Consider the following 27,367-nt stretch of genomic DNA (forward strand, 5'->3'; position numbering starts at 1 on the left):
AATATTTTAGTAAAAATGTAATCAGACAAGTTGAAATTCGCTTACTAAAAAAAAGTAGTCTGTAGGTTTGCTGCGGCGGGATATTTTATTTATCAGCAAGTTTGGTTAGGCTATGACAGTTTTTATAAATAAAATTATAACATTAATTTTATGATAGAGTATGACGTCAAGTATCTATGGACATAGACAAAATTAATAGAGTAAATTGCTACGGACCATCAACATGACGTCATGACTGCATTACGTGAGCCTGCGCGGAACGCGACCGGTAGACGTCGATGGTTCAATCAAAAGAGATGAGACTTACGTCATGCTATGAGAGCCAATAGAACTTTGCGTCCCGTGAGCCTTGCGTAAACTGGACCCAGATGCGGGTTGTTATTCGATAGTGGATTTGGATGGGTTTGGGCACGGCCGCCTGAAGTAAAAGTTGAAGTAGCTGTCTGCTCCTGCTGTAGGCTGTAGTAGAAAGTAGTGAAGAAGTGAAGTGAAGTGAAGTCGAAATTGAAGTCGGGTCGGGAAGTCGGGAATATAATATGTCACAATAATTGTTTGGAAGTTGAAGTATTTTAAAATCAATTCGACTTTATCGAGGATTCATTTATTTTTCACATGTTTGCCTCTCATTGTTACTGGTAGTTTTGTTTATACATATTCGTCAACATAATCAACTTTTGAATATACAATAGGGGCCTAACCCAGAAGAGGTTAGAATTCGTGTGTTTTTTGTGGTAGCCTATCATCAAGATTTATTGAATAATGGCTGGTAAAGCATGTCGTCCAATACATAAGCTACTAAAACTTGGAAGGTAGAATATACATATTTATTGAGATTTATTTTAGGATTTCAAAAGTTTGTCTACCAAACCATAACTTAACTTAATTTAAATCAATAGGCCTATTTAAATCTCAAATCTAACCTAGTTCTAAGTTACAGAAGTTACAGACTAGCTGCAGGCAGATCAGGGAGCAGATTTGATCTTGTAGGCCTACAGTTTTAGTAAAATAACCTACTCTGAATAAGACAATGGAGATAACATCATTCTATGTAGGCCTATTAACACGAGAGTAGCCTAAAAGCCTTAAGTTACTCTGGTCTCAGTTGTTCGGCTGGTCAACTACGAATATGCAGCACTGCTAGAGCTCAATTTGTAGCCTATGTTTGTTAGAAGCTTTGATGAAGAATAACTTAAGAATAAGAATGATCCACACCAGTAGGATTAAATTAAGTTAATTAACACGTTCGCGGCGGCACGTCAAATGGCGGGCGTATCCCCAGTGCGGCGCAGCCCTCAGCGTCAAACAAACCCGATTGCAGCGTGTGATTGGCTTTCCAATTTCGGTCTGACAAATAGCAAATAACGTGCGAGGATGTCCTGCTTTACAACGAAAGTCAACGTAGTTCGCTAAACACCCACAGATAGCAGTACTGCTTGGAATGTAGCCGGTCCCATTGGAATTATATTGCCAAATGGAGGGATAAAGACGGGACAAAAAGTTGATTTTGAGATTGCCAGATGGGGATTTTACGGGGAAATTTACTATCAACCTACACCACAACAAAATACAGTATACTATTGAGCAGTGCTGTGCGAGGTTTCAAGTTTCTAGCTCTAATCCTGGCTTAAAAATAAATCATTTCGTAGCTGCTCTGCAGCTTGGGAGCGATCGCACCCACCAGGATGGCATTAGGGTTCCGTATGGGAGCGAACGCTCCCATGCCGCCGCGAACGTGTTAATCTTAGTATTTTTAACAGATAGTTGGCTTACTTAGACATTTTTCTTTTTCTTTTACAGAAATACTAACCACAAGTGGGAAGGCTGCAACTTTTCATCTAGCACACATCAGTCTGGTGGACCTCCGGTGGGAAACAATCATGCTTTCCAGCAGGTTACCCTCAATAAACCGCTACCCAACCTGCCTTTGGCAAAATATGCTTCCGCTAAAGAGGACAACCAGACCACACAAATAACTACCTTGCCCTCTGGCCTTAGAGTTGCCTCGGAAAACAGATTCGGACAATTCTGCACAGTAGGAGGTAAATAATTGTAGCCTAAAACCTACTTTGATCAGTTTTAAACAAGTTTTCTTGAGAACCAAATACTTATTGACAAGAAATGTGATTTATGCTTTTATGTTTGCAGTGGTTATAGATTCAGGTTCCCGATATGAAGTGGCTTTTCCTAGTGGAATATCACACTTCTTGGAAAAATTGGCTTTTAATGTAAGTAATTTATGCTATCATGAAAGTTGATATAAAAATTAAAACATGCAGTAGACTTAATTCACTTGGCAGAGCATTCAAAAACACCTAGCCCAACTTATTTGTCTTAAGGCATAAGGCATTTCCCAAAACTATGGGTTATTTATAGTTTTCTTAATTGAATTGGTTTAGGCTACCGGTATCGTTATCATCATCAGTCGAGATGGGGACGCCACCTAGGTGCTATTTTAACCTGTGTAAGTGATGAATGAGTGTCTCGGAATGAATTGAGATGATCTTGGTAGCTTTGTTACTGTCTTAGATCATCTGTTTCATTAGCCATTTATTTTAAGTCCAATGATAGGGTAAACAGCTGGGTCTAGATTTGAACCCGGGCATTAAAAAGCTATTTTCTTTCTCGGGATGGATCCGGCAACCTTTCGCTCGTTCGTAGAGCACTATCTATTCAGCTACCCAGCCTGTTTGACACTACAGTAGCTATTGTGAATATTTAATTGTAACATTTGCTTAGTCCACTTCAGTCCGTGCGTGTATCCTGCAAGCAAAATCACAATACAAACTTGGAGAACTAAACCTTTGCCTACATACCTACACTAGTCTTAAAACAATCATGCTTTTTAGGCTAACTTACATAAAGTTTTCAGCATTTACAAATGCTTGATCCTAATATTAAATTTTTCATATTTTTGTAGTCCACTGAAGAATTTAAAAACAAAGACCACATAATGCAGGCATTGGAAAAGCATGGAGGAATTTGTGACTGCCAGTCTTCAAGGTAAGCTGAACTACTACCCCAAAAAACTTCTTGTAATAACTTAAGTAGAAAATTTAGCAATAGGTAGACTACATTAACATGATTATCCAACCTTAACTTGCAGTGAAAAGTTTAATAAGTGGAATGATAAGAACAATTTGGAATGATTATCAATTTAATTAAAAAGTAAAATTTTAGTTAAAAGCTTATTTCTAGAAATAAGCTACTCTCTTGCATGATCTACTAATAACATTTGTAATTTGACATTAAATTGTTACAGACTTTATCTTACTTGTTCATTGATCAATTTAGGAAAGAAAATTCCTTGCTTTCTTAAAGTTTATTCTTTTTATCTTTTTCAGAGATACATTTGTATATGCAGCTTCAGCCGATGTAAGGGGGCTGGAAGCTGTCATCAGAATACTTGGAGATGTTGTTTTTCGGCCTCAACTTAGTTTAGAAGAGGTATGGTTTTGTGCTTTGTCATTGAACCTTCTAGAGAACTTCATTGAATTTGGTCATTAAACCTACGTCTAAGGATACAAAATATAATATGCATGTCATTCAATTCACAAAATTGCATAACACTTATCTATAAGTATAAAAGAGGATGTTTGTATATATATTTGGCAGTGATAAACTCAGACACCGCTGAACCGATTGCCACGAAACTTGGTACATACGTGTAGAATTTCACGGAATAGGTTTATACACCATCAATTTCGTGATCCGCCCAAACGGCTCCGCCCCAGTGGCTCTGGAGTTTCCCATGTTAACCTTATGAGAAATGGAATTAATGAATCTTAACAGCTGTTTCAATTAAACAAGTTGGTTCTGTTCTATGATGTTCAATAGCATTAAAGTTACAAGGATTACCAACAGGGTGCAGCACTATTATTTCTTTTACATTTATGACAACAGCTAATTTGCAACCAAAAGGTGAGTGGAGTGAGCATAGCGAACGAACTTCAACCTGGAGGTGAGTTAGCGTAGTGAACGAGCTAACCTGAAGGCAAGTGAGCGCAGCGAAGGAAGCTAACCTGAAGGCAAGTGAGCGTAGCGAACGAGCTAACCTGAAGGCAAGTGAGCGCAGCGAACGAGCTCCAACCTAAAGGTGAGTGAGCGTAGCGAATGAACTTCAACCAGGACGTGATTGAGCCATGCGAACGAGATCATCTTGAAAATTAAGAAGTTAAACGGGGCAAAGCTCGCGGGTTACAGCTAGTTATATTTTATATTTTGAAGAGAAACTCTACATAGAAACAAATGCAACATACATTTCCACACATACAGCTTGTCAAATTATTTAAGTGTTAATACATTGACTAACTTTGTTTCAGATTGATATAGCTCGACAGACCATTAAATTTGAACTGGATACATTGCTGACAAGACCAGAGCAAGAAACCCTATTAATGGACATGATCCATGGTGTGAGTACTGTTTTCAGCCTTTATTATGGGTCTTATGTGTAAATACATAAATTATGAACATTTCCTAAACAAAATTTGCAAGTTTTAAAAATAGTGACTAACCTTATACAGTAGAACTCCAATTATCCGAACTCCATTTAACCAAATCTCCAATTATCCGAATCGCTTATTTCAACAATTTTAAAAACGTAAAGCTACAGTAATAAGTTTTGCAAAATATCAAAGAATTGTTATTAAACACATTTAGCCAATTTTGGACTTTGATGGAACACTATTGACTTAATAACATGTATAGAACACTTGTACTATGAGCATTGTAAACTGTAAAAATGTTCTGATTTAAATTATTATTAATTAAAAGTTCACTTAGAAATGAGGATTTTTCTTTAAAATTCCCGGAATTCCGGTAAAACTCCGATTATCCGAATGGGGTCTGGTCCCTATTGATTCGGATAATCGGAGTTCTACTGTAACACATTATTGATTTGAGAGATTGATAAAAACAGCACAGTTGATTTTTTGTATCAAAACTATTTTAAAGCTGTTGTAGACAGAAATTACAGTTTTAAACTTATGCTAAATAGGCTATTACACATCACAAGACAATGTAGCCTATCTTATTTTATATGTTTCCTCCTAATCTGTCAGACCGGGGGAGCGAGCTTATCTAGTGGCTTCGGTCCCTTAGGTATCGATTAAAACCCCTCCAATAGATTTCATCAATAGATTTTACTATCCAAGTGATAATGCCGCAATCCTTAGGTCTAGCGGTCTAGCCTGAAGTAATGTGGAAAACAATCCTGGGCTCGTGTCTAGCGTATCCTAGGACAATAAAAAGCTGTCAGACAAATTTTTAACAGGATTTTAAAGTTACAAGCGTTCTTCAGTTGAATTTAACACATTTATAAATATCAACATGATTTTTTCAGGCGGCGTATCGTAGTAACACACTGGGTTTGCCGAAGATCTGCCCAGAGAGCAGCCTTGATAAGATAGATGCGAATGTGCTGATGACCTATCTAAAAAGTCATCACACACTGTCTCGTATGGTGGTGGCGGGTGTCGGTGTTGACCATCAGATGCTGGTTGACCATGTCAATAGGTGAGTGTAGGGAAACAGATAGTTTAGGCCTAGGTACTGCAGGTAGGCTACTACAAATTTTGTAATGGTCTGTACATTTAGAACAAACTGGGATTCAAAAAGACCCTGAAGTAATTTAGAAAAGTTTAAGTATTAAGTGAATAGGAATCCCACAGTTAAGAAATGCCGGATTGTCTTTGATGACCACCCACCCGTCCAAAAATCCCCAAACTTCTCCATCCCATCAAAAAAAAAAACATCTAAGCATAAAGTTTTCAAACCTTAAATAACTTTTAGGCCTAAATATTCAGTTTCCAAATTGTTAATTGCCTTAAATAAAAATATAGGTTTCATCTTTATGGTTTATTTAATTATGCCTACATTTAAGGTTTGATTCTAAAAAAATTGGCTTGGCCGATTAAATTTATAATTCCAATATTGCCTTAATATTCTGTGGTTTAAAAATTCATGAATACCATTATTAGTTTCTAAATACAGTACAGAGTATACATTTGTCAGGAACGCTCATGAAGTCCTGTGACAACAGTAGTCACTTGATGGTAAAACAATAAATAAAGTAGCTTAATTAAAATTGTATCACTTGTATTTTTAGGTATTTCGTGGAAAGGAAACCAACCTGGGAGGAAAATAAATCAATAAAGCCCGTAAAAGTTGACAACTCCACTGCTCAATACACTGGTGGTTTGGTTCAGGTTAGTTTCTGAATTTCAGTAAAGGAAGCGGTATCCTTACCTGATAGTTGTTGGCAATTCATCATCATTTCAAAGGTCAGTTGTACATTTGTAATGTGCAGAACAGTATTTTGCACATTCCAAAAAGAAAGAATCTCGCTTATCAAGTCGAGAAAATCCTATTGTATCCCACATGAATTTTTCAGTTCATTGCTGAGTGGTATTTCCAATTTAACATGTTCAAAAAACCTATTTAAACCTTGCTGTAATATAGACAACTGTGATAGAATAATTTAATTATTGGGGTTGGTCAGAAAATCAGGCCTTTGCGCTGAAAATCCCGGTTTATCCCTTATCCAGTTTTATTGCTATAAAACTGGATAAGGGATCCCCCAAGGAGATCTATGTGATCTATCTAAGAGATCTATGGGTGTTCCACGCATAGTCTAAAAATCCTGTTTTCGGGATGAAAATCCATAACTACTTTTAATCCAGTATCATTGCCAACACATACTCACAACTTGAAGGATGTCACGGTCTTTTAGACCAATCACAATAAAAGATGGATTTCTCGGATAGTAATAAATTTCACTAGTATTTCTTCAGAGAGCAAATCAGTGCTGATCTTCGGTTATGTCAGAAGGATTTACCCTCTAAAAAGCCTATATTATATCAGTGTTTTACTAGATAACTTTTTAGTGTTTATTAAAAAAAAAACATTGTTATGTAGGAAGAATGTGAGGTGCCGCAGTACGCAGGGCCATCAGGGCTACCAGAACTGGCACATGTTGTGGTGGCACTCGAGGGCGTGTCACATCAAGACCCAGATTTCATACCTGTCTGTGTGCTGAACATGATGATGGGTGGTGGAGGATCCTTTAGTGCAGGAGGTCCAGGCAAGGGCATGTACACTAGGCTCTACACCAACGTCCTAAATAGGTAAGTCTCATACTGGATGTATTTGGTAATAATCTCTATGATGATCAGGCTCCCCTTTGGTTAATTGGTGGTATTTGGTTGGCTGAATTAAATATTATAGGATATTGGCTAGAGCCACTGAGATAGTAAAATGAGCGGATGATGGGGCTGTCAGTTTTAAGGTCTAATTATCTGCCCGCTGAGGCTCATAGCCCATTAAATATTCAAAGTTTTGTTTAATGAATATATAAAGAGAAATGCACGTCAAATGAGCACTCCTCGCGAGTACACTGCAATATGGTGACTAAAAATCAGGGGAACAAACAGTACGACAGTTGGTACAACTGCAGCAGACTCCATAGATGCACGCACAGCCATAGAATGCCCATCCCCATCTCCATTTCCACATGTCGACAAAGTGACATTACGGTCGACTCTCTTGTTGATAAAAGGGTTTCTTGTATTTATTAATTCAATTTTATAAGACCACCAACGCAACTAACGATAAAATAAGTTGTCAACAAAGAGGACTTTTGTTACTATCTATTTAATTAAAAAGGTGTTCATGTATACTAACCACAAAGTAATTTATCAACCAACTGGGGTGGCCCCCTGTGATTTGTGTGATTCTTTAAACAAACAAAATGAAGGTAAAATGGTCAATAAACGATCTAACAACTATAACAAATGTTTATCTGTATGAAATTAAGTCAATTGGTTTATTGTTGGCTTTTAGTGGGCCTTAGTTTTAACCAAACTTAAGAACAACCTGTTGTAAAGAAAAATTGCAAACCAAGGTCATTTAGATAAGCTAGATGTGCAATTTATCAAAGTGTTACCTTTTTTTAACGACTGTCCTGACTTTTAAATCAGACAAATGGCCTAAAGGATCAGACTAACAGCGATCGTGGGAAGGGATCACTATTATATTGCCAATCATAGTGTCTTGGTACATGTCATTAGGTAAGTTAGGTATAGAAGAGTTTGTAAATGTGACAGATACCACTGGATGTACAATGCGACTGCCTACAACCACGCATATGCGGACACCGGCCTATTCTGTATACATGCTAGTGCAACTCCGCCGCACGTACGAGACATGGTCGACGTACTTACACGGGAGGTAGTGGCAATGGCTGGTCCTACCGGAAACAAAGAACTCAGGGTAAGATCATCTGCAATGTAGTATGAAGAGTTTAGCATGTTGTGTAGTTAACGAATTTTCTATGGACATCTCAACTGTCTGCACGACTCATAATATGGTTAGACTCGAGCTTAAGACTAATTCAAATTCAAATTATTTTATAGAAGACTATAAGAGAAGTTCATTTTTAAATTCACCTGAAGGCAGACACAATTTTAATAATATTTTCCTTATATTTTTTTAACTTTCCTTTCTAAACTACAAGTGTGTCAGCTTGAAAAAATTGTTTGCATAACTCCTTAATGTAACTCGTTTTTACTAAAATAAATAACAGGTTTTAATACAAATCCAAGATATGCCTTAGATCTTAGATGCTTTCTTCTCTATTTACATGATGATAAATGTCCTAATTTTATTGGCCATTACAAAAAGTGAATTTCTTATTTAACGCGACCAGAGAGCAAAGACCCAGCTGCAGTCGATGTTGCTAATGAACCTGGAGGCGAGGCCAGTTGTGTTTGAGGACATAGCTCGCCAAGTGCTGGCGACAGGACAGAGGAAAAGGCCTGAGGTCTTCATGGAGCTGATAGGTACTTTATTTTATATTGCAATCCCTAGTCCTACACTTCAATTTTAACATTCGTTTATTGTTTGGTCTTACCCTTATAAATGGCTCTAAGAATTTGTTGTGTAGACGGAAAGTCTGCTTGATAATAGATGACAGGCTTCCACGGTCACAGCGGATTGTCGAATCTAGGTCTTTGGGTTATGACTGTGTCTTTGATTTAGTGAGACTAGTGTCCAACATTTTGGATGTGTTACAGCTATTCATCTTCGGCTGTAATACTTCTGAAACGTTGGCATCTAGTCTCACTGGTCCAATGAAGCGATCTTAACCCAAAGACCAAACCAATGATTTGACAATCTGTTTGGATCATTTCTGCACATATCTCATAGTTGAGAGGATTTAAATTTTCCAGAGGAGTGTATACAATGTAACATTATTGGGTTTAAACAAACTTATTTTTAGTTATACTTTGCAATATCTTGTGCAGTATTATATTATTTTCCAAGTTGGAAAAATTCCTCGAATTCATATTAACATAACCCCCTCTATTCAGAAATCTCCGATCTAAAACCTCTAACCCTCAATTACTTCCAATGTGAGAAAATTTTTTGTATTTTCAGTTTTTTATGTCATTATCATTCTGAAAAAAATTGGAAAGGTGTTTCCTTGTACTTTACATATCACTCAAGCTTTGCCAAATACACATGTACAGTTTGTTACGAAATGAAATAATACAACCAAATCCCCCAAAAATGTAGGGTTTAGTTTATGCTAGGGACACAGTTACAAAAAAGGTTTACCACAGCATGCAAGGTGTGGCTGAAAGAAGAAAACATGTACTATTTCGTAATAGGTAGTCAGTTTATTTCATCCTTCTGAAATTTTAGCTCCTCTATTACTTCTTCCGAATTTTCAGCCAATACATTTTGAGACACCTAGGCTAGCAAACCACCTAGAAGACTTTATTTAGGATTTTTCAAATGTAATGATAAACTATCTGTGATGGTTACCCAGCTTTAGCTTTAGTTGGATTCAGGTGATTTTTCACTTTGTATCGGTCTTCAATCCTTCAAAGTAATTTTTACTCCTCTACAGTTACAATAAACATTGATTTACGATGGCTGTTACAGTAATTCTTCTTTAATCTATCTCATATAATTCAACACAATATATTGTATTTACAGAAAATGTAACGAGTGATGACATCAGTAGAGTGGCTCAACGGATGTTACGATCACAGCCAGCTGTAGCAGCGAGAGGGAAGGTAGAGAAGTTGCCTGCACTAGCAGACATCCAGGCGGCGCTGAATAAAGATGGACGCCTGTCAAACAACCGGTCGCGTCTTTCCCTGTTTAGATAAACCCTACACACTCAACTTGGTCCCTGAATACTTCTAGTCTGCCAATTGTTACTGAAAAAATCAACAATTTTAATCGTCCTGATAAAATATTGTCTTTATTTAATCTATAAATTGTTATTAGTAAGGGTAATCTCATTTTTTATTGATTGTTTCCAAATCCAATAAAGTAACAGTTATTTCAAGCCAGAGTGAAGTCTTTTAGGCCTACCAGTTTTTTCCCTTTCTCTCCCATGCATTTACCATTCATGGATAAAGCATTGTTTTCGTCTACATTTTCGAGTTTGAGTTCTGGGTGGTTATATCCGTTTTGAGTCCCCCTCAACATGAAATTAAAAAAGTGGTTTTCAAAGTGATGTCTGTTTGTGTGGATGGGTACAGAGCTACAGATTCCTGTGGTCTGATTTTGATGAAATTTGGTATGTATCTCCAGGTGTTTTCTTTTTTAGCGAATTTCCCATATAGGGAATAAGCTATTACCGTAGGGCTCATGGTAAGACCTAGACCCGGGGCCGATTTACTTTTTCGTTTTGAGGTCCCCAGAGGCCAAAAACACACTCCGTTCAAATTCTTATATACAGGGTGACCATTAAGTCTTAGGACGACTTTATAACTTTTAAACGACAAACGATATCACAACCACAATTGGTATAACGTTACTGGAAATTGTAAGCTACTTTTCTGTGTACATGGTGGTCGGATATCACCTTTGGGGGACGGCCCGTCGGGGGTCAGAAGAAAATCTTTAATGACAGCCTATGTTGAGTTGTACATCATTTTAAAGGTCTACTTCAACTGAAAACAATGCCACAAACCGGACTTCAAAAGCCTGTTTGTGCTAATCTTTTGTCACCAAAATCGAAACAAAGGTATGAAATTACATACCAGCAATTCATTAAATGGACGAAACAAAATAAGGTTAAATTGTTAAATGAAAATGTTTTTCTGGTTTATTTTGAAAACATCTTAACCACTTTTTCACGCAAGTTGTTCTGGACCACATATTGGATGATGAGATCTAACTGTAAATTAACTGTTTCATATTATTATTTAGTTGTCAAAAACAAATATGCAATATTCCCCTAATTGTACCTGATACAGTATTTATTGGTAAGAATGCTGCTAGCAGAACCTATTCCCTGAAAAAGTATCGTATTATTTAACACATTTTTACAAACACTAACTACATGAAACCAGTTGATTATACAAAGTCGATGCATTACTTTCAGTGGCAATGACAATATACGAAAAAATAACCTCTCTAAGAAGTTATGAGTAGTGATTGTTGTTAAATAATGAATGAATGAAATGAAATATTACAGTATGAAATAAATAAATTTGCAACATTTTATCGATATATGTACATAAACAAGTAAACTACAACAGTTTTCATTTTCTCCATAAGAATAACATGGGAACTTTAAATTACACTTTTTTCTATTTTTCTCCGTGACTGTTAGGCATACAACAACGCTTCAATAGACTAAATTATTTCTTTTTTTAAGCTCTACGAATTGGTTTAGAAAGAAATTTCAAAATGTTTTGTTTTTTTGGGACCAAAATGGGAAAACCCCATTTTTACCCTATAAAACCCCCCATAAACCCCCGTTCCCATGGTCGATCATGCTGGTTCATACTGAATTTCATCAAAATCGGATCATTTTTGCTCGAGTTATCGTGCTAACGGACACACACACGCACATGAATTTGGACAGATGGTGTTTTGACCTCTGGGGACCTCAAAATGAAAAAGTAAATCGGTCCCGAGTCCAGGTCTTACCATGAGACCTACGGTAATACCTTATTCCCTATTTTGGAAATACCCAAATACCATTGGCTGCCTCCAATCCAAACAAAACAGCTGTTACTACACTACTATGACGTTGCCACTTCGAAGGCCGCAGCCAGTGGCGGCGATAAGAACCCGCGGGCCCCCCCGCAAGTTTTTTCGCCGGGCCCCCTCTCCCAATGATCTTAAAAAAAATTGCCCATGTATTACCGCCTAAACTTGCAATTTTGCAATAAACTTGACAAGGCATCTCCCGAGGCGTTATTATCGTCTTCCATGATCGTGGCAAAATCATAAATACTTCCCGTAGTCATAAGTCATGGAAGAAACATGATCATAGTTTACCGTGATTGCAAATGCAACCAAACCTATGACATCATTAGATAACAGTATCATCGTCTCCCGCGTTCACGGCCCAATCTAATGTCACGGCCTAATATCTCCCCGCGATCCGTCGGTGGTGACGGGTAAATAATTTTTCCGTAATCGTGGCTAAATCCTAGATATATCTCTCGCTAAAAAAGAAACGTCATTATCGTCTTCCACAATCGCGGCAAAATATTGAACATCTGCAGCCGCGGAGACATCGTCATCGTCACACACGGGGAAATGTTCTCGTCGATATCCGCGATCGCGGCAAAAGCGTAGGCCTAATCTTTCAATTTCGTGAGCGTGATCCTCATGGATATAAAAGCTTTTACTTTTAATTGTGCATTATTGTTTTGAATACTGAGAAAATCGGCTCGAGCTTGATTTTCTGACTTTGTGCTTGATCTATAGTGAATAGTGAGACATGAGGAAATCCTTCTTTAGCATCAATGAAAGAAAGAATGGAATTATTTATTAGGTATAGTGCCCTAGCCACCTAGGTTAATTTGCCGATTTTGGTCGTAACAAAATTGTCAAGTTTATTTAGTCAAATCAGCATAGAGGATCCTCTATGGTGTCACCCGCTGGGGGCTAGGAGGATTAACATTAATGTTTTATCTTCCTAGGCCAGAGGCCACATTGGTTATAAATACGGCCCTATTATTATGCAACCAATTTTGACTGCGCCTTCACACAATCCACGAGGACAGTTAATGCAGTTAATGACTGCTTTTTTTACTAAGGTTGGTAGATAATTTATATCGATCGGTCAAGTAATTAGTGTTAGTTTAGCATTTGTAAACTACTTGAACTATAGGTTTTAACAAATTTTCATCATAAAAAACTTATTTTAATTCTCATACCTATCAATATTGTTATATGATAGGGGACCAGTGTGGCTGAGCCTGTCACACTATCGTGGGCCCGTGTGCCGGTAAAATTTACCTAAAACCCCGGCCAAGGCTCACGGGCCCTGCGGGCCTACTATCGCCGCCACTGGCCGCAGCCTGCTGGAGTTAAAGGTGGTCGTGGCTCTGTCCGGTGCACTGGTAGAGGTCGTGTTTTGTTTACGATTTGTTTCTTGTTGTAGCTTAGTTCATGTCCGGTGACACTGGTTGCTAGTGCCGACGAAATTTTGTTTCTATTATTTTAGGGTTAATTTCATTATTTGTGCTATGAATGGTTATATAACTAGGGGGTGAGTTATTGTTATGATTAGACAGTTTTCTTTAACAAGGCTTTAAATTCCTGAAAGTATGAGAAATATACTATTTGTTATCTATGGTTTTATCCATGGTATATTTCACCATAACATCTAATGTCTGGTGCCGTGGGGTCCCAGATTATCGACATCCCAAAACCCTAAAATGCACACTTCCCAGAAATAAACAACCAGTGTCAGTAATCCTGGAAAGTTGGAATACGGGAGACGGACCACCAATATGACGTAGCTGATGGTTCCTACGATCCTTTCAGGAACCCGATCCGATTGATTAGCAGAAGCCACTGAGCTAGCAGAAGCAGACGAACAGCGGGGTCGGTGTGGTGGTGCAAAAAAAGTGGTAAACAAAAACAAAAACATACTATCTAACTGAGGGTGAGGTGGTCAGTTACATACTAATATTATAAATAATAGTATAATTATTAGGCTAGGCCTACAAGAATATTTTTCTGTCTTTTAATGGAGTGACTGTTTTAATGGTTCTATTGCAGTACCGTGGTATTATATTCCTGGTGATGTGATGGCGAGCGTTTCAGGGCAGGAATTGGACTAGCCTACTGCGCATGCGCCAGAAAGAACCAATTCAGTTGTATTTGGTCTTCAACGAGTCGACTCAGGAGTCATAACTTACTAGTTCAGTTCAGTAATCAGTTTCAGTTCTGCTGTTAGCTACCTCCGTGACGATTGACGACTTGAGTCAGTCATCTCTGTCACCCCCATCATCCGTTGCATTTTAAGTACCTATTCGGTACTTTAATACTAACTATGGGAATGGACTAAAAATTGAGTTTTCCCATTTTTTACCCTAAAAACATTGTTTTTTTGTATTTTTCAAGTTATTTTGTCATACTTGACAAAATTAATAATTTAAACTTCATATGTTCAGAATATACTTACCATGGATATTCCAGAGTACTTTTCCAGAATATTCTGAGAATGTTCTCCAGATTTCTAGGCCATATAAAAGTTTTCTTAGAATATTTTTTATGAATGATCTGAGTATATTCAAGGAAATTGCCTGGGAAGTTGAGAATGATCTCAAACATTTTAGAAAAATTCCAGGAAATCCTATTATTTTTCGTGTTGTATTTAAATGTTATACGGTATATACAAGTGAGTTAACAAATTTTTAGATTTTCTCGAATTTGATGTTGGCAGATATTGATTGCAGTCCATGCCCTGGAATTTGAGTGGAGCAGAATCATTGCAACTATAAAATAAATTGAAATACCATCCAGAGAAAATATAGGAAATAAGGTCAACGATATTTGGTATCAAATTAAACTTACCAAATTCAAAATAATAGTTTTTGGAATTTTTTACATACTTCAACCTTGTTTGAATAATCTTTATGTTAGTCTGGAATTTTCAGATTTTATTTTAGTTCCTTTATACATTTAAACAGACCAATGCATCTGCAACTACGCATGCAACTTAACGATTGCAATACAAAAACACCAATAAATAATAACAATGGTATATACAAAGCTGTTGTGTTTACTATTTTATATTTTTGAAAGTGCATATTATGCAAATATTGACTACATCAGAACTTATGTTTAGAAACAAAGTAAAAAATAATTAAAAGAAGTATAAAAAAAATATTACAGCTGGAAATAGTGGCATTGTAAATGATCATTCAATTTTAATAGTTTATGTAGAACATTTATTTTAAAACATATAAAGTAAATCATAAACAGTGGTAATTTATCACAACAGTCCGTACTATCACACCTCACACTAATAAAAAAACATTTTTGAGTGAAAATTTAAAAACGTACGTTTTCATGTCCCTGGCCTTTTACTTCGTAGATACTGGATTTGTAGTTTAATATTATGTGTTTTAATATTTTTTGGGACGGGAGCAACATGTTACACACATTTATTTGGTTTTAAATAGCTTCTAGGTATTTTTTTCGTATTTTCAAAGTCTCGAAATTCACGACCATGGCGTGTCCCTAGGGTACATTTTCCAACTTTCACACTGTTTTTAGACTAAATTATTCATGCCGAAATATATAAAGCCATATTTTTATGTCATCAATGGTTATTAAACTTACAAAAAAGGAGCATATTATAATTTTATTGTCATTGCAAACTGACTACCATGACAAAATAAGTCTATCCCTCGATTTGGCGTCACGACCATTTGGGAAAAATTTTCAACTTTGGAGCACGACAGTGGCAAGCCTGGCGTCGATGGAGTCAATTGGTTTTAGAGACTAGTTCGGGGTGTACGTCAGGATTGTAGTGCCGGTCGTTTCGAGTTGAAAGGAGGAATTACAAGATTAATAAAGGAAAGATTGTGTTTTTTTGTAATTTTGGTGTGTCCATGACCGTACGTAGTCATTCGATGAAGTAGACATGGTGTTAATTTTTTTTTATAAGATATTTCAATTGCTAGATTAACCTAGATGTCCACTTTGTATCCTCGAACATGAGGTGCAGGGCTACCATCAGAACAGAGCCAAATAACACGTAATTTCACGACCAAAGTTTCACGACCATCGCGGGTTTTTTCACGACCAATCCAGCCTTATGGATTATAGTGTGTTTGGTCGTGACAATAACTTTAATATAATTGTAAATTGAACAGTTTAGTTCAATTGAAACACATATTTTTATTATAACTAACAGTATAATTGAAGGATTGTTTAGAAAGATTTAGATTATTTCAGAAAATTCACGACCGTACCGCTTGTCCCTGACCATCACGTTTATGATTTCTATCATAAAAATTTCAAAAATTAAAATATCGTCATATTTCAATGTTTTATACACAAAAGAAGCAAACCTCTATACAAACATAACGATTTTTCGGGTCTCAGGTAAGTTTTTTCGTAGTTATACAAACTTAAAAAGATTTTATTGGCTTTTTTTCAATTTTTTGAGTTTTTTTATTTTTTTCTAGAAAGACCAAATATACCAAAAGCTCAGTGACCTTTTTATTGTATAATGGTCATAAAAGTAAATTAGTTTATAGCAAAACATAGTTATAAAAATAGTATTAACTATTTTTAATATTAATTTAAACGTCTGTTATGGTCGTGACAGGATTTTGTGTTTTTCCACTAAAAATGCTCTTTAAAAAAAAAACTACCAAAGATATTGCGTTACCATGGACATTTTATGAAACTTCAAATGTTAATGAAATAAAAAAAATAATAAGAGTTTTGAAAAAAGGGGAAAAAAATTGCAAAGTGCTTTTCCTGAAAACGTACGTTTTTAAATTTTCACTCTTTTAAGTCTTCAATCAGTTCACCAGCACCTCAATCAATGACTCTGTAACAAAAAAACTCTGTTTTAGGTTAATTTAATAAACATGGGCAACACATTCAATGTGAAGCCTACAGCGTAGTTCACACTAGTAAACATATTGTATGTGGTACTATGGGGTTATTGCATGAAGTTTTGGCTGTTATTTTTTTATTCGTGCCACTATAACATAGTAAAATGTACAGTACAATAGACTCCCTCTTATCCAGACTCTCGGGACCGAGGTCAGTCCGGATAATGGGTTTTCTCGTTAAACTGACGTCCCATAAACTCATTAAAACTGACCGTTTAAATGCATACTGTATATAAAGTATTTGACTAAAATGTAGTAGAGCATAATCACTGTTCTCATATCCTTAACACAAGAACAGTCATTTCAGTAACGCTTACCTCCCACTTCCTGCCGACCTAGTCCGGTTAAACCGATGTGCTGATAAAAATTGCCCGGTTAAAGGCCTATTTTGCTTGGAGCGATTTCAGCGATAGTCGTGTGGCGATAATCGGGCACTGCTCTGACGGAGTTTGCGTTGTCCTGTTTTGCTTGGAGCGACTATCGCAAGAGTCGCTAGCTACAGTCGTGGACCACTGCCCCGGGGACCAGTCTGAGCGATAATCGCTCCGCGACTGATGCGCAGAACCTCAAAACAGTGCAGTTCACTCAGTAGGGGTTAAATTAACCATAATTTACTTTTTTGTTTACATTAATTTTTCTATTCATGTGCTGTTACGATTCTACTGTTTTGGTTCTATTTCATTACACATTAATTTCATTTTCTAAATTAAATTTTAGTAGAAACAGGCGACTTGTTTAAATTTGTTAAGGTTATTTACGTCTATTCAAATTTATTAAAATTAAATTGCTTGACTGTTCCAAGTTGTTATGTGTTATTTACGTAGTGTGGGCGTTAATACTGTGTCAGTTTTTGTATGAATATTTTTTTTTAAATTTAGACTCCAGGTTTTATTTTCCGACATTCATGTACTCTTATTGATATCACTATTTTTGTATTTATATAAATATATTTTTTCATTGATATCACTACAGTTTTTTATTTATGTCCTATCTAGTGACCTCTAGTGATACGTATCCGTCCCTAATCCTACGTATTACTATGTATTTTCAATCCATCGTCCATTGATACTTCCACAAGGGTCGAGTGGAGCCTCGTCTCCTAAATCCTCACCGAGGAGACGCTTTAATGACTTACAATTCGCACTCATGACTTCACCATTGTGAGTGCTGATATTTAACTAACTATGAAAAATTGCTGTGCGACCGAAAATCAATCGCTCTAAGAAAAACGGCCGCCTTGTCAGCTATAGTAGATGAGCGATAATCGCTGTGCGACTATCGCTACAGTCGCTCCTAGCAAAATAGGCAGAGAGATGTAATTTCCACCGAGTGTTGTCTGGTTTAACCGATGTCAGGTTAAAAGGTGTCCGAATAAGAGGGAGTCTACTGCAAGGCGTATGAAAGAAGGTGTGTGCATAGTGACGTCAGTGTGAGTAAAACGTGTTTTATTTACCACCAAATCATATGTTTTCTTGTAATTTTCCAAAGACTTTCGAATGACAATCATTACGAATTAGCATTGAATATATAACACTATTTAGCGTATTATATCAAATATATTGTTGTATTCAATATTGAATATAGTCATAGTGTTATACAGCATATTCAATGGTGGTAGTATTAGTATATAGCATTTTGATAGTGAATACCTTTTAATCGAAAAACAGTAAAGCAGTAAATATTGTAACTGTGGCTGCCTTAACAGGCAACATATTTTTAGGTGACAATATACAAATAGTTTGAATATAATACCTTTTTTCAGCTCCTACTTATGTTTTATATAATTGAATATCTCTCATTTAAGTAGCCTTAGTGGAAAATAGTTACAAATAAAACGACAAGATTGTATTTAAATATATTTAACAGAAACAGCACAAAATGAGATATAGCTTAAGTTGTAAAGACTTTATAGCACTTTGATGACATACACTAAACCCAAGCACTAAACTACTAAACCCGTAGGAGAACCCGTCAAACTAAGGTTTTTCTTAATAACTTCAAAAATTTACTAGGTGCTTACCGAATGGCCTTTCTCGTTTTGCGAAGTGGGAAATCGCGACCGCAGCAAACCATCACGAATACAGGACGTCACCGCAATCACAAGAAATAAATCATCACGGCTGTTGCCGCGATACGGAAGTCATCACGAATCTCGCCACGATTGAGATATGATCAGAGATATGGCCACAATCACAAATAGGCCTACAGTCATGGATGCTGAGATAATCGCAGGAGATAATCGCGGATGTTGCCGCGATTGTGTAAGACACGAATAACGTGAGTGCAATTATTATGACATTGCCACCATCGCAAATAATGATCACACACGGCTATATACATATATATATATTTTTAAGAGGTTGATGGCCTTTAAGCGAATTTTCCATGTAGGGTTTAAGCTATTACCGTAGTACGAACTGGTAAGACGTACTCATGGTAAGGCTTATAAAAGAAGATCCCCCACCCCTTCAATCAGCCAAATGTGACGGACAGCTGATGCTACAGCCGAGCTGTATGTTATGCAGGAAACGTTAGATCACTAAATATTCCTCAACATTATTAAGTTATAATTAATTGGCAATGCCGTTTTGTGCTGTTTTCGGGTGTGGCAATTCGAACAGGAAAAGTAGTTGCTCTGGAGTACAGTTTCATCGGTTCCCGAAAGAATCTGAATCGCAAAACAAATGGATTGAAGCATGCAATAGACAAGAAAAGATAAACATAAAAACAGGTAAATATTTTATCAAAAACATTATTATTAATTAATTAAATTATATACCCAACTAATTTAATTTAAACTCTGTCGTCTTTACTGTACGCGATTCTCTAACGATTGTGATTTAGGGGACGATTTCGGAAATCAAATTACAATTCAGAAAATTGCCAAATTGATTCATTACAAAATGAAAATTGAGCTTGTGTTTTTAACAAAACAACTTTGTTTACCTTTTAAAACAATCCAAACATATGACTGTTTATTTTTAAATAAATACTCAAATTAAAATAGTCAAATTAAAGACAGTCCCTTAGATAAAAAAGATTAAAATAGATATATTGGAATTTTAACCAATGACTGACTAGGCATCACAACAATTCTTTTGTGTATTATTCTTTTAGGGTCTTGTGTTTGTCAATACGCCAATTTTTCCTGCATTCTAGGATTCTAATCATATTTAAAAAAACTTAGTTTTAAGGACTGACTTTAGTTTTACTTTACAGCTACCATTTGCTCAGTCCATTTTGAAGATAAATATAAAAAAAAGAAATCGTTGCAGCAAACACTTCTAGGCTACACACCAAAAAATTTCCGTTATTTGGTAGTTGATGCCGTGCCTACATTATTTTTGCCCTTCAATCCATCCAGAAACGAAAATATGAGCGCTTTGGAAAGAGAACAGCCTGAACAGAGAACAAAAGAAAGATGTCCAAGACAACTGATAGATGATTTGGTTAATCAACAGTCAACCTCTACAAGGTATGAATCACTTTTGGAAATAAAATATAGACACCTTGACACTGTAACACACTTGGCAGCATAAAAAATTAGCACAGATTTTGTTAAACTTTATTCTTAGTATAACTGTTAAGTACGAAACAAAAATTGAAAAACAATCATAACTTAACTCATGGTGGAAAAAATAAAAAGGTTGGGCGAATTCGTTGCCAACTTTGTCCAAATTTGCACTAACCCATTACTAAATCTCACTTTTTACATGGTTGTTTATCATTTTGTAATTTCGTTTCAGCCAAAAACAGGAACTCTTAAAAGAAAATGACTCTGTAGATATTAATGTCCTGCTACTTAAAATCAAGCAACTAGAAGAAGAAAATGAAAAACTGAAAACTGAAAATGAGAAATTGAAGGTAGAAAAAAGCGACGTTGAACGTCAAAAAAGGGAGCTTCTGGACCAACTACAATCCATTCCTTGTGTCAGTGACAAAAGTGCAATAAATGCAGAAATTGAAAAGATTCTATCCCCTCTTTTTAGCCCAGGGCAAATAAAAGCGCTTTTAAACAAGCCTAAGAGAATAAAATGGTCAAAGGAAGATATTGCCTTTGCTATATCCCTAAGAAGTGTAAGCCCAAAAGCTTATAGGTACTTACGAAACAAACTTAACTATCCTCTACCGGACTTGTCAACACTGAGACGTTGGGCTCTGTCATTGAACATCACTAATGGATTTTTGGATGATGTGTTGTCGGTTATGAAATCAGCAAATAAATCCTTCGCAACCGACAAAGAAAATATCGTTTGCTTGTCATTTGATGAGATGACACTTGACAGTAAAATTGATGTTGATATACGTAAAGAGGAAATTGTTGGGCCTTGCACATCAGTCCAGGTAATGATTGCTAGAAGCATTTTTGGAGGTTGGAAACAGCCAATTTACTACGATTATGATTCTAAAATGACGAAAGATTTGTTGATGGAGGCTGTTAAAAGATTGTTTGATGCAGGCTATGAAACTGTAGCAATCGTAAGTGACATGGGGGGTGCAAATGTAGGCGTTTGGAAGCAACTGGGTGTGAGTACTGACAAGCCTTATTTCAAGAACAAAAACACACAGAACAACATTTATGTATTTGCTGATGCACCGCACATGATTAAGCTACTAAGAAACCATTACATTGACAATGGATTTGTATTAGAAAACGCCCACGTAGTTAGCAAAGAATGTGTAGAGAAACTTATACAGTTGTCTTCGAAGAGTGATTTAAAGCTTGCTCATAAAATCACACAAGCACATATTGACGTGAGGGGGCCACAGAGGCAGAGAGTAAAACCGGCAGTACAACTGTTCTCAAACACCACTGCAATGGCCTTAAAACTATGCTTTGAAAATAACCTAATTACAAAAGATGGTCATGAAAATACGGTTCAGTTCTTCCAAACCGTCGACCAGTGGTTTGATGTATTTAACTCCAAAATGAAATACGGAAATCATGAAGGCGTAAACGCTTACGGCATCAATGAGGCCTCTCAGAAATCCATACTACAGAAAATGACAGATTTGATGAAGACAATGCGTGTCGGGGGAAAATTAACCCTCTTACCCTTCCAAAAAGGAATCATGATGAACAACCAATCACTCCAACTGTTGTATGATGATTTGAAATCTAGAAATGGCATAGATTATATAAGAACGACTAAATTAAATTCAGATGTCCTTGAAAACTTTTTTGCGTACATCCGTGGAATGGGATCAGCAAATGACCACCCCTCAGCATACGATTTCCGATACCGATTAAGGTGGTATTTACTTGGTAAACACTCTCAAGCTGTCTTTACTGAGAAAAGAAATACAGACGACAGCTTAACTGAATGCAATCTGTCAGCTAACTGTTCATTTTCAGCACAGGATTCTATCGAAGAAGACATAACCATTACCGAGGACCTTCTAAATAGTTTATATTTAGAAAAGTTACATGAAAATACTGTGTTACATGAAGACGAAATGAACAATGAAGATGAATTGTTAATGTTAGAAAGTGAATCAAATGCAGACGAATGGAACGTGATATCGGAAGAAGGCCTTAAGTATGTAACGGGATATGTTTGCCACCGATTTCGAAATAAATACCCTCACCTCGGAACTACAATGGACAACCAAGATAATGGGGATGATTCCGAATGGATACATTTGTTGAATAGAGGAAAGCTTATTTATCCTAGTCCACAATTCCTCACACTAGCCACTAACTTAGAGAAGATTTTCCAAAAAGTACATGGCGAATATTTCAAAAAAGGCCCAAACATTATCTCCGACATATATAATATGTTAAAAAGAGAAGTTGTTTATGATGAGAAGATTTTTCCAAAACCTGTAACCATGACATGGATTAGAACTCGTACATATATTAGAGTAAAAGATCTCAATAAAAAAATCAGGAGTGAATCCATTTCAAACAAAAGAAATGTAGTAAAAAAAATTAAAAAAATCATAACATAGACACAAGTGTTAGGAAATTTCAAATTCGTTTATTCAGCTAAAAATTATTAAAACAATTGCATTAGCCAAGTAAGAACAAAATTCAACTCATCTAAGGCTACTCATACAAAGTATATATACAAATCAGCTTACCATCTGAGGTTACAAGAGCAATTAAGAGGGACTACAAATAAAGACAAATTTTGTTTGCCAAAAGTTAACGTTGCAGGATATATAAACTGGGGAAAGTTAAACAGTTTATTAGTTTATACTTCTTAACAAAAGTTATACTTCTTGAAGTAATCTCTGCAAGATTTGTGCTGGGGCAGTGAAAAAATAGTTCGAACTGCCCATTTTGGAGTTTGAATAGAAACTTTGTGTTTAAAATGAATTTAAACACATATATCTTGTTGTAAATAAAAGTCAATTTATTTGTAAGTATTTATTTTCTACTAAGTCTATAATTGAATCAGAGCGTTTTAATGATATCAAACATAAAATGTAAGAGCTGCAAAAAAGGTACGGTATTATAGTAAAAACTATTTATAAATGGTTACCTAAAAAATGTATTGCCTGTTAGACCGGAGCCACACTTGTACAGTTCGGCCAAAACTTCTGTGCGCGCGGACAGGTCGCTAGCCCAACTAAAACTTACGGATACCGGTTATTTGCAGTGTTGGGATAGGGGCGAGTGAGTAGCTAGACACAACATGTTTTCACAAAAGTACCCCCTCTCGCCAAAAACCCTACCAGATCTGGTCGCGCGCACAGAAACTTTGGCCGAACTGTAACCAGCGAGTTTGGGTTTTCCGTTTTTACGTGCGACGCACATGGAACAGTTTGACCGTAGCCACGGGCCACACTCGTCTAGCCTCGTTCCCACGACGCGAGTTAGGACGAACCCACGGATGGATTTGAGGAAGGGCTCGTATCAAGTATTTACTGCTTTAGTGTTTTTCGATTAAATGGTACTTACTATCAAATGTTTTAGACTACTGCCACACTGTATAACACACTACTACATTGTATTTAATGTTGAATAAAACGCAATGTTATATATATATATATATATATATATATATAACTAAATAGAGTTATACACGAATACTAGAAAAAAACATTTGTCTAGTATTCGTGGTGTTATATATTCAATGCTAATTCGTAATGATTGTCATTCGAAAGTGTTTGGAAAATTACAAGAAAACATATGATTTGGTGGTAAATAAAACACGTTTTACTCACACTGACGTCACTATGCACACACCTTCTTTCATACGCCTTGAGTCTACTGTACCTTATAATGGCTATTAAACATAGTAATCATGTTCCCTAATATGCAGCAAGGAAAATCAATTTTACTTAGCCTAAATACAAAGCGAAGAAGACTGATTCTGAAAATTACATTTCACTGCTACAGCAATGTTATGGGGTAAAGTTCTGCAGAGAAACTTTAATGTATTATACTATCCTATCAAATTTTCAGTTTCTATAAATTAATAGGCCTACTGACAATAGCTTCAAATTTATATAAAATATATTGATTAAGAAATAGGCCTGCGTATTAATCTGTTAGCCTATGGGTCTTTTTAAAAAGAGGACCACCCGCCAATCTTTTACAGACCATTGCGGCGTTTAGGTTATGTTAGCTTATAGGCCTACCACATAGAAAAAAACCACGCACCTGTATGAGTCGTGCATGCAGGACAGCAGGAGAGTCAGAATGGTGGGGAAAGATACCTCGCCCCAACGACTTATCCCCACCACTGCTCCAGGCCCTTCCCCACCATCACCCTTCACCCCTACATGCGCGAGACAGCCATGGTTCTGCGCAGGTTCTTTTGAAAGTGGTAGGCCTATAGTTTATAAACAAACAAGGTATCATTAACAAAACGTTTAGCTTTTTTCTATAAGTTAAGTTACTCATGAAAAGACACGACTAGGTATAATTTGGCGCTTTTGACAATCAGTTTTGATAGAAAACTGTACAACACTAACCCAACCCAATGATGATGCTATTGGAACAATTTGTATTTATTTAGGTGTTACCTGGTTTTTATTAACATAAACTAAACCACACTGAACTAACCTTGTTTAACCACCACAGCACAGTGTGAAAGTCTATTTGAAAAGAATCTATGGCTTTAAATATTCATATCACGATACAGTACCTTTAATACTCAAAACAAAAATCGGAATTTATATTGCAGGGAATAATATAAAGTACTATTTGTATAACGAACTGTTATTTCACCCAATATATTGAAGGTATTGAAGGTACTGATATTGCAGGTTCTCTAAAGGACTTTACTGCAGTTCTTAATAGCCTACATTGTTTATAGAAAAACATTCTAGCATAAAATGAAGACTGTAAATGTATTGTTATTTGTTTCATCAAAATTACCCCAACTAAAGAATAAATTGTAGGCCTAGTTATTTTGATCTTTATAATAATATGACCATAACAAGCTGTATAATGATTTTTACATCACTAAGTAGAGGACAGATTGTTTATTCCTAAAAGTAGGTAACGGGACATCAGTTTTTGGCCGCTACAAATAACTAGCCTACAATTTAATCGTTTATAAAACTTAACGTATATTTTCCTGTCGTTGGAGTTTCAAATAGCATGTTTCTCATGGCCATGTTACTCTAAATAATTTCAAACAAACCGCTATTTAAACTAAACAAACGATGTTTTAATACTCTGACTATTACAACAGCGCGAGGAAATGCCTCTTTCAAAAGGTTACAGCATTCTTATTAAGTTAGAGACTATATGTGTGTATGAGTAGCAAGTATAATAATAGACAAAAAGAATTTTATATAGACTATACCAGCCGTGCTGCGGTTGCCATGGTTACCATAGGTTCCGGCGCACACCGCTGTAGTTTACGTAGCGCGTACGCCGTAACTACCGTGGTGCTCCAAGCGGTGTGCGCCAGAACCTATGGTAACCGCAGCACAGCTGATGGTCTATATTTAATTCTTTTTGTCTATGGTATAATGTAAAGAATGGGTACTTTCCTGTTAAAGGGAACATTTATTATAGGTAGATCATTTCTTTTCGAATACCAAAATTTTATTTTTCTGTCTGTTAAACAGCCATTCCCCATTCCTTTTCTGTTATTAAACGGAATTTTGAAACGGTAACATAGCCTATACAGCAAGTTTGGTTAGTTATGTTATAACTTAGGTTAGATTAGCTTAGTTCGATTTTATAATCCATTAAAATAGGCTATTAAATGTTTGCCTAAACAAGGTTTGGTCTACTTTTAAATTAGTAGATAATTTAAATGTGTTTGAAGATAACAGAAGGAATAAGTTATGAATCGTCAAGTAAAACAAAAATATTGATAAGCTTATATCGAAAAGAAATCATCGATAATAATGAATGTTCCCTTTAACAGGAAACTGCCAAAGAGTGAGAGACCCAATATAATGTAGTAACCTAATAGGGTACTATAGTGTAGGCCTGTCTATCGATAGCGGAACCTTGCCTTGGCCTACGCCAGGGTAATGCAAAGCCTAGCCAAGGCCTAAGTTATTTAAATGTTAGTTAGTTAGCCTACACCTTTAATTGGCTTAAGGACCATATTTAGTATACGGCATAGACTTTTTTCCAAACAGTTAATGGTTTACAGGCTATAGGTTTAAATGTGTCAACCTAAAGATTAGGCCTTTATACAACTCACCCAAGGGTTTCTAATATGAAAGTTACACCGCTTGGTAACTTATTTTGTAAGTGCCTTTTACCACACAGCCTAGACAGTTCTTATATAATTATAAGATTCGTCCTGACATGGTCCTAACCATGTCCTAACTGTGTGACCCTACAGGGGTACAGGTTGGCCAAAGTTTCTGTGCGCGCGACCAGATCTGGTTGAGTCTAACTTAGGCGAGAGGGTTGGTGGGGGTACTTTTGTGAAAACATTTGTGTCTTGCTACTCACTCACCACTACCCCCAGCACTGCCAATAGCCGGTGCCCGTATGTTTTAGTTCCGCTAGTAGCGACCCGTCCACGCGCACAGAAGTTTTGGCCGAGCTGTACAACAGTTTCTTAACTGGGCTACGCTAATATCGATTGGAACTATCGAATTGAAATATTGATTAATAATAGATATTTTAAAATATAACTTAATGTCTATTATAAAATTAATCTATCATAACCTAACCTAACTAGGCCTAACCAAACTTGTTGATGGTGAAAAAATCGCAGTTTACTAATCGAATCGATATTAGTGTAGCCCAGTTAAGAAACTGTATCCTTGTTTTATTTGGACAACACTTGGAACAAAACACAACTAACACTTTTAAAGATTAGGCCTACAGTATAAAAACTAACTTTAACCATGCTTTAACTTACAAGGGTGCACGGGGATGGCACGGTAGAACGCATAACAATAAACACTCTTTTATACACTTAAATCCGACTTCAAAACATACGATACTTCGAAAAAACCTCAAATTATAAAAAAAAAACACAGCTTAAAGACTTTGAAAACTACAATCGCTGGGGCACGGCAGGGGCAGACAG

The 27,367-nt window shown here is 36.3% G+C and overlaps 2 protein-coding genes and 1 long non-coding RNA gene across 6 annotated transcripts in view; 2 read left to right on the forward strand and 1 right to left on the reverse strand.

Moving 5' to 3' along the window:
* The first annotated feature begins 494 nt into the window (after nt 1–494).
* Nucleotides 495–10,357, forward strand: LOC128991945 (mitochondrial-processing peptidase subunit alpha). Its single transcript, XM_054415243.1, has 12 exons — nt 495–809; nt 1,798–2,039; nt 2,146–2,225; nt 2,918–3,000; nt 3,342–3,444; nt 4,320–4,412; nt 5,342–5,514; nt 6,107–6,206; nt 6,916–7,124; nt 8,103–8,268; nt 8,705–8,837; nt 10,000–10,357. Exons 1-12 carry the CDS (start codon nt 760–762, stop codon nt 10,173–10,175), a joined length of 1,608 nt encoding a protein of 535 aa, XP_054271218.1. The 5' UTR covers nt 495–759; the 3' UTR covers nt 10,176–10,357.
* Nucleotides 10,358–13,842: 3,485 nt separating this feature from the next.
* Nucleotides 13,843–27,367, forward strand: part of LOC128992753 (protein CutA homolog) — a 41,811-nt gene continuing 28,286 nt past the window's right edge. The window contains exon 1 of one of the 4 annotated variants that reach the window (XM_054416488.1): nt 13,843–13,892. Coding sequence is in view for 1 of the 4 variants with exons in the window: in XM_054416484.1 (XP_054272459.1) it covers nt 14,029–14,064 (36 nt within the window). In the remaining 3 variants the exon portion in view is untranslated. The other 3 variants (XM_054416485.1, XM_054416484.1, XM_054416486.1) reach the window with 3 other exon arrangements.
* LOC128992756 (uncharacterized) lies at nt 15,686–27,366 on the reverse strand. Its single transcript, XR_008490735.1, has 3 exons — nt 27,197–27,366; nt 24,514–24,685; nt 15,686–16,834 (listed from the first exon to the last, which is right to left on the reverse strand). It is a non-coding gene; the product is annotated as an uncharacterized LOC128992756 (long non-coding RNA).

This window comes from Macrosteles quadrilineatus, unplaced genomic scaffold, assembly GCF_028750875.1.
Source record: "Macrosteles quadrilineatus isolate MER2022 unplaced genomic scaffold, UCM_ALF_1.0 Scaffold_4__1_contigs__length_99947679, whole genome shotgun sequence".
Lineage (NCBI taxonomy): Eukaryota > Metazoa > Arthropoda > Insecta > Hemiptera > Cicadellidae > Macrosteles > Macrosteles quadrilineatus.

Coding starts and splice junctions, on each gene's coding strand:
- LOC128991945 (XM_054415243.1), top strand. CDS start 760: ATGGCTGGTAAAGCATGTCGTCCAATACATAAGCTACTAAAACTTGGA. Junction 3,001..3,341: donor TGTGACTGCCAGTCTTCAAG/GTAAGCTGAACT, acceptor TATCTTTTTCAG/AGATACATTTGTATATGCAG. Junction 5,515..6,106: donor CTGGTTGACCATGTCAATAG/GTGAGTGTAGGG, acceptor TTGTATTTTTAG/GTATTTCGTGGAAAGGAAAC.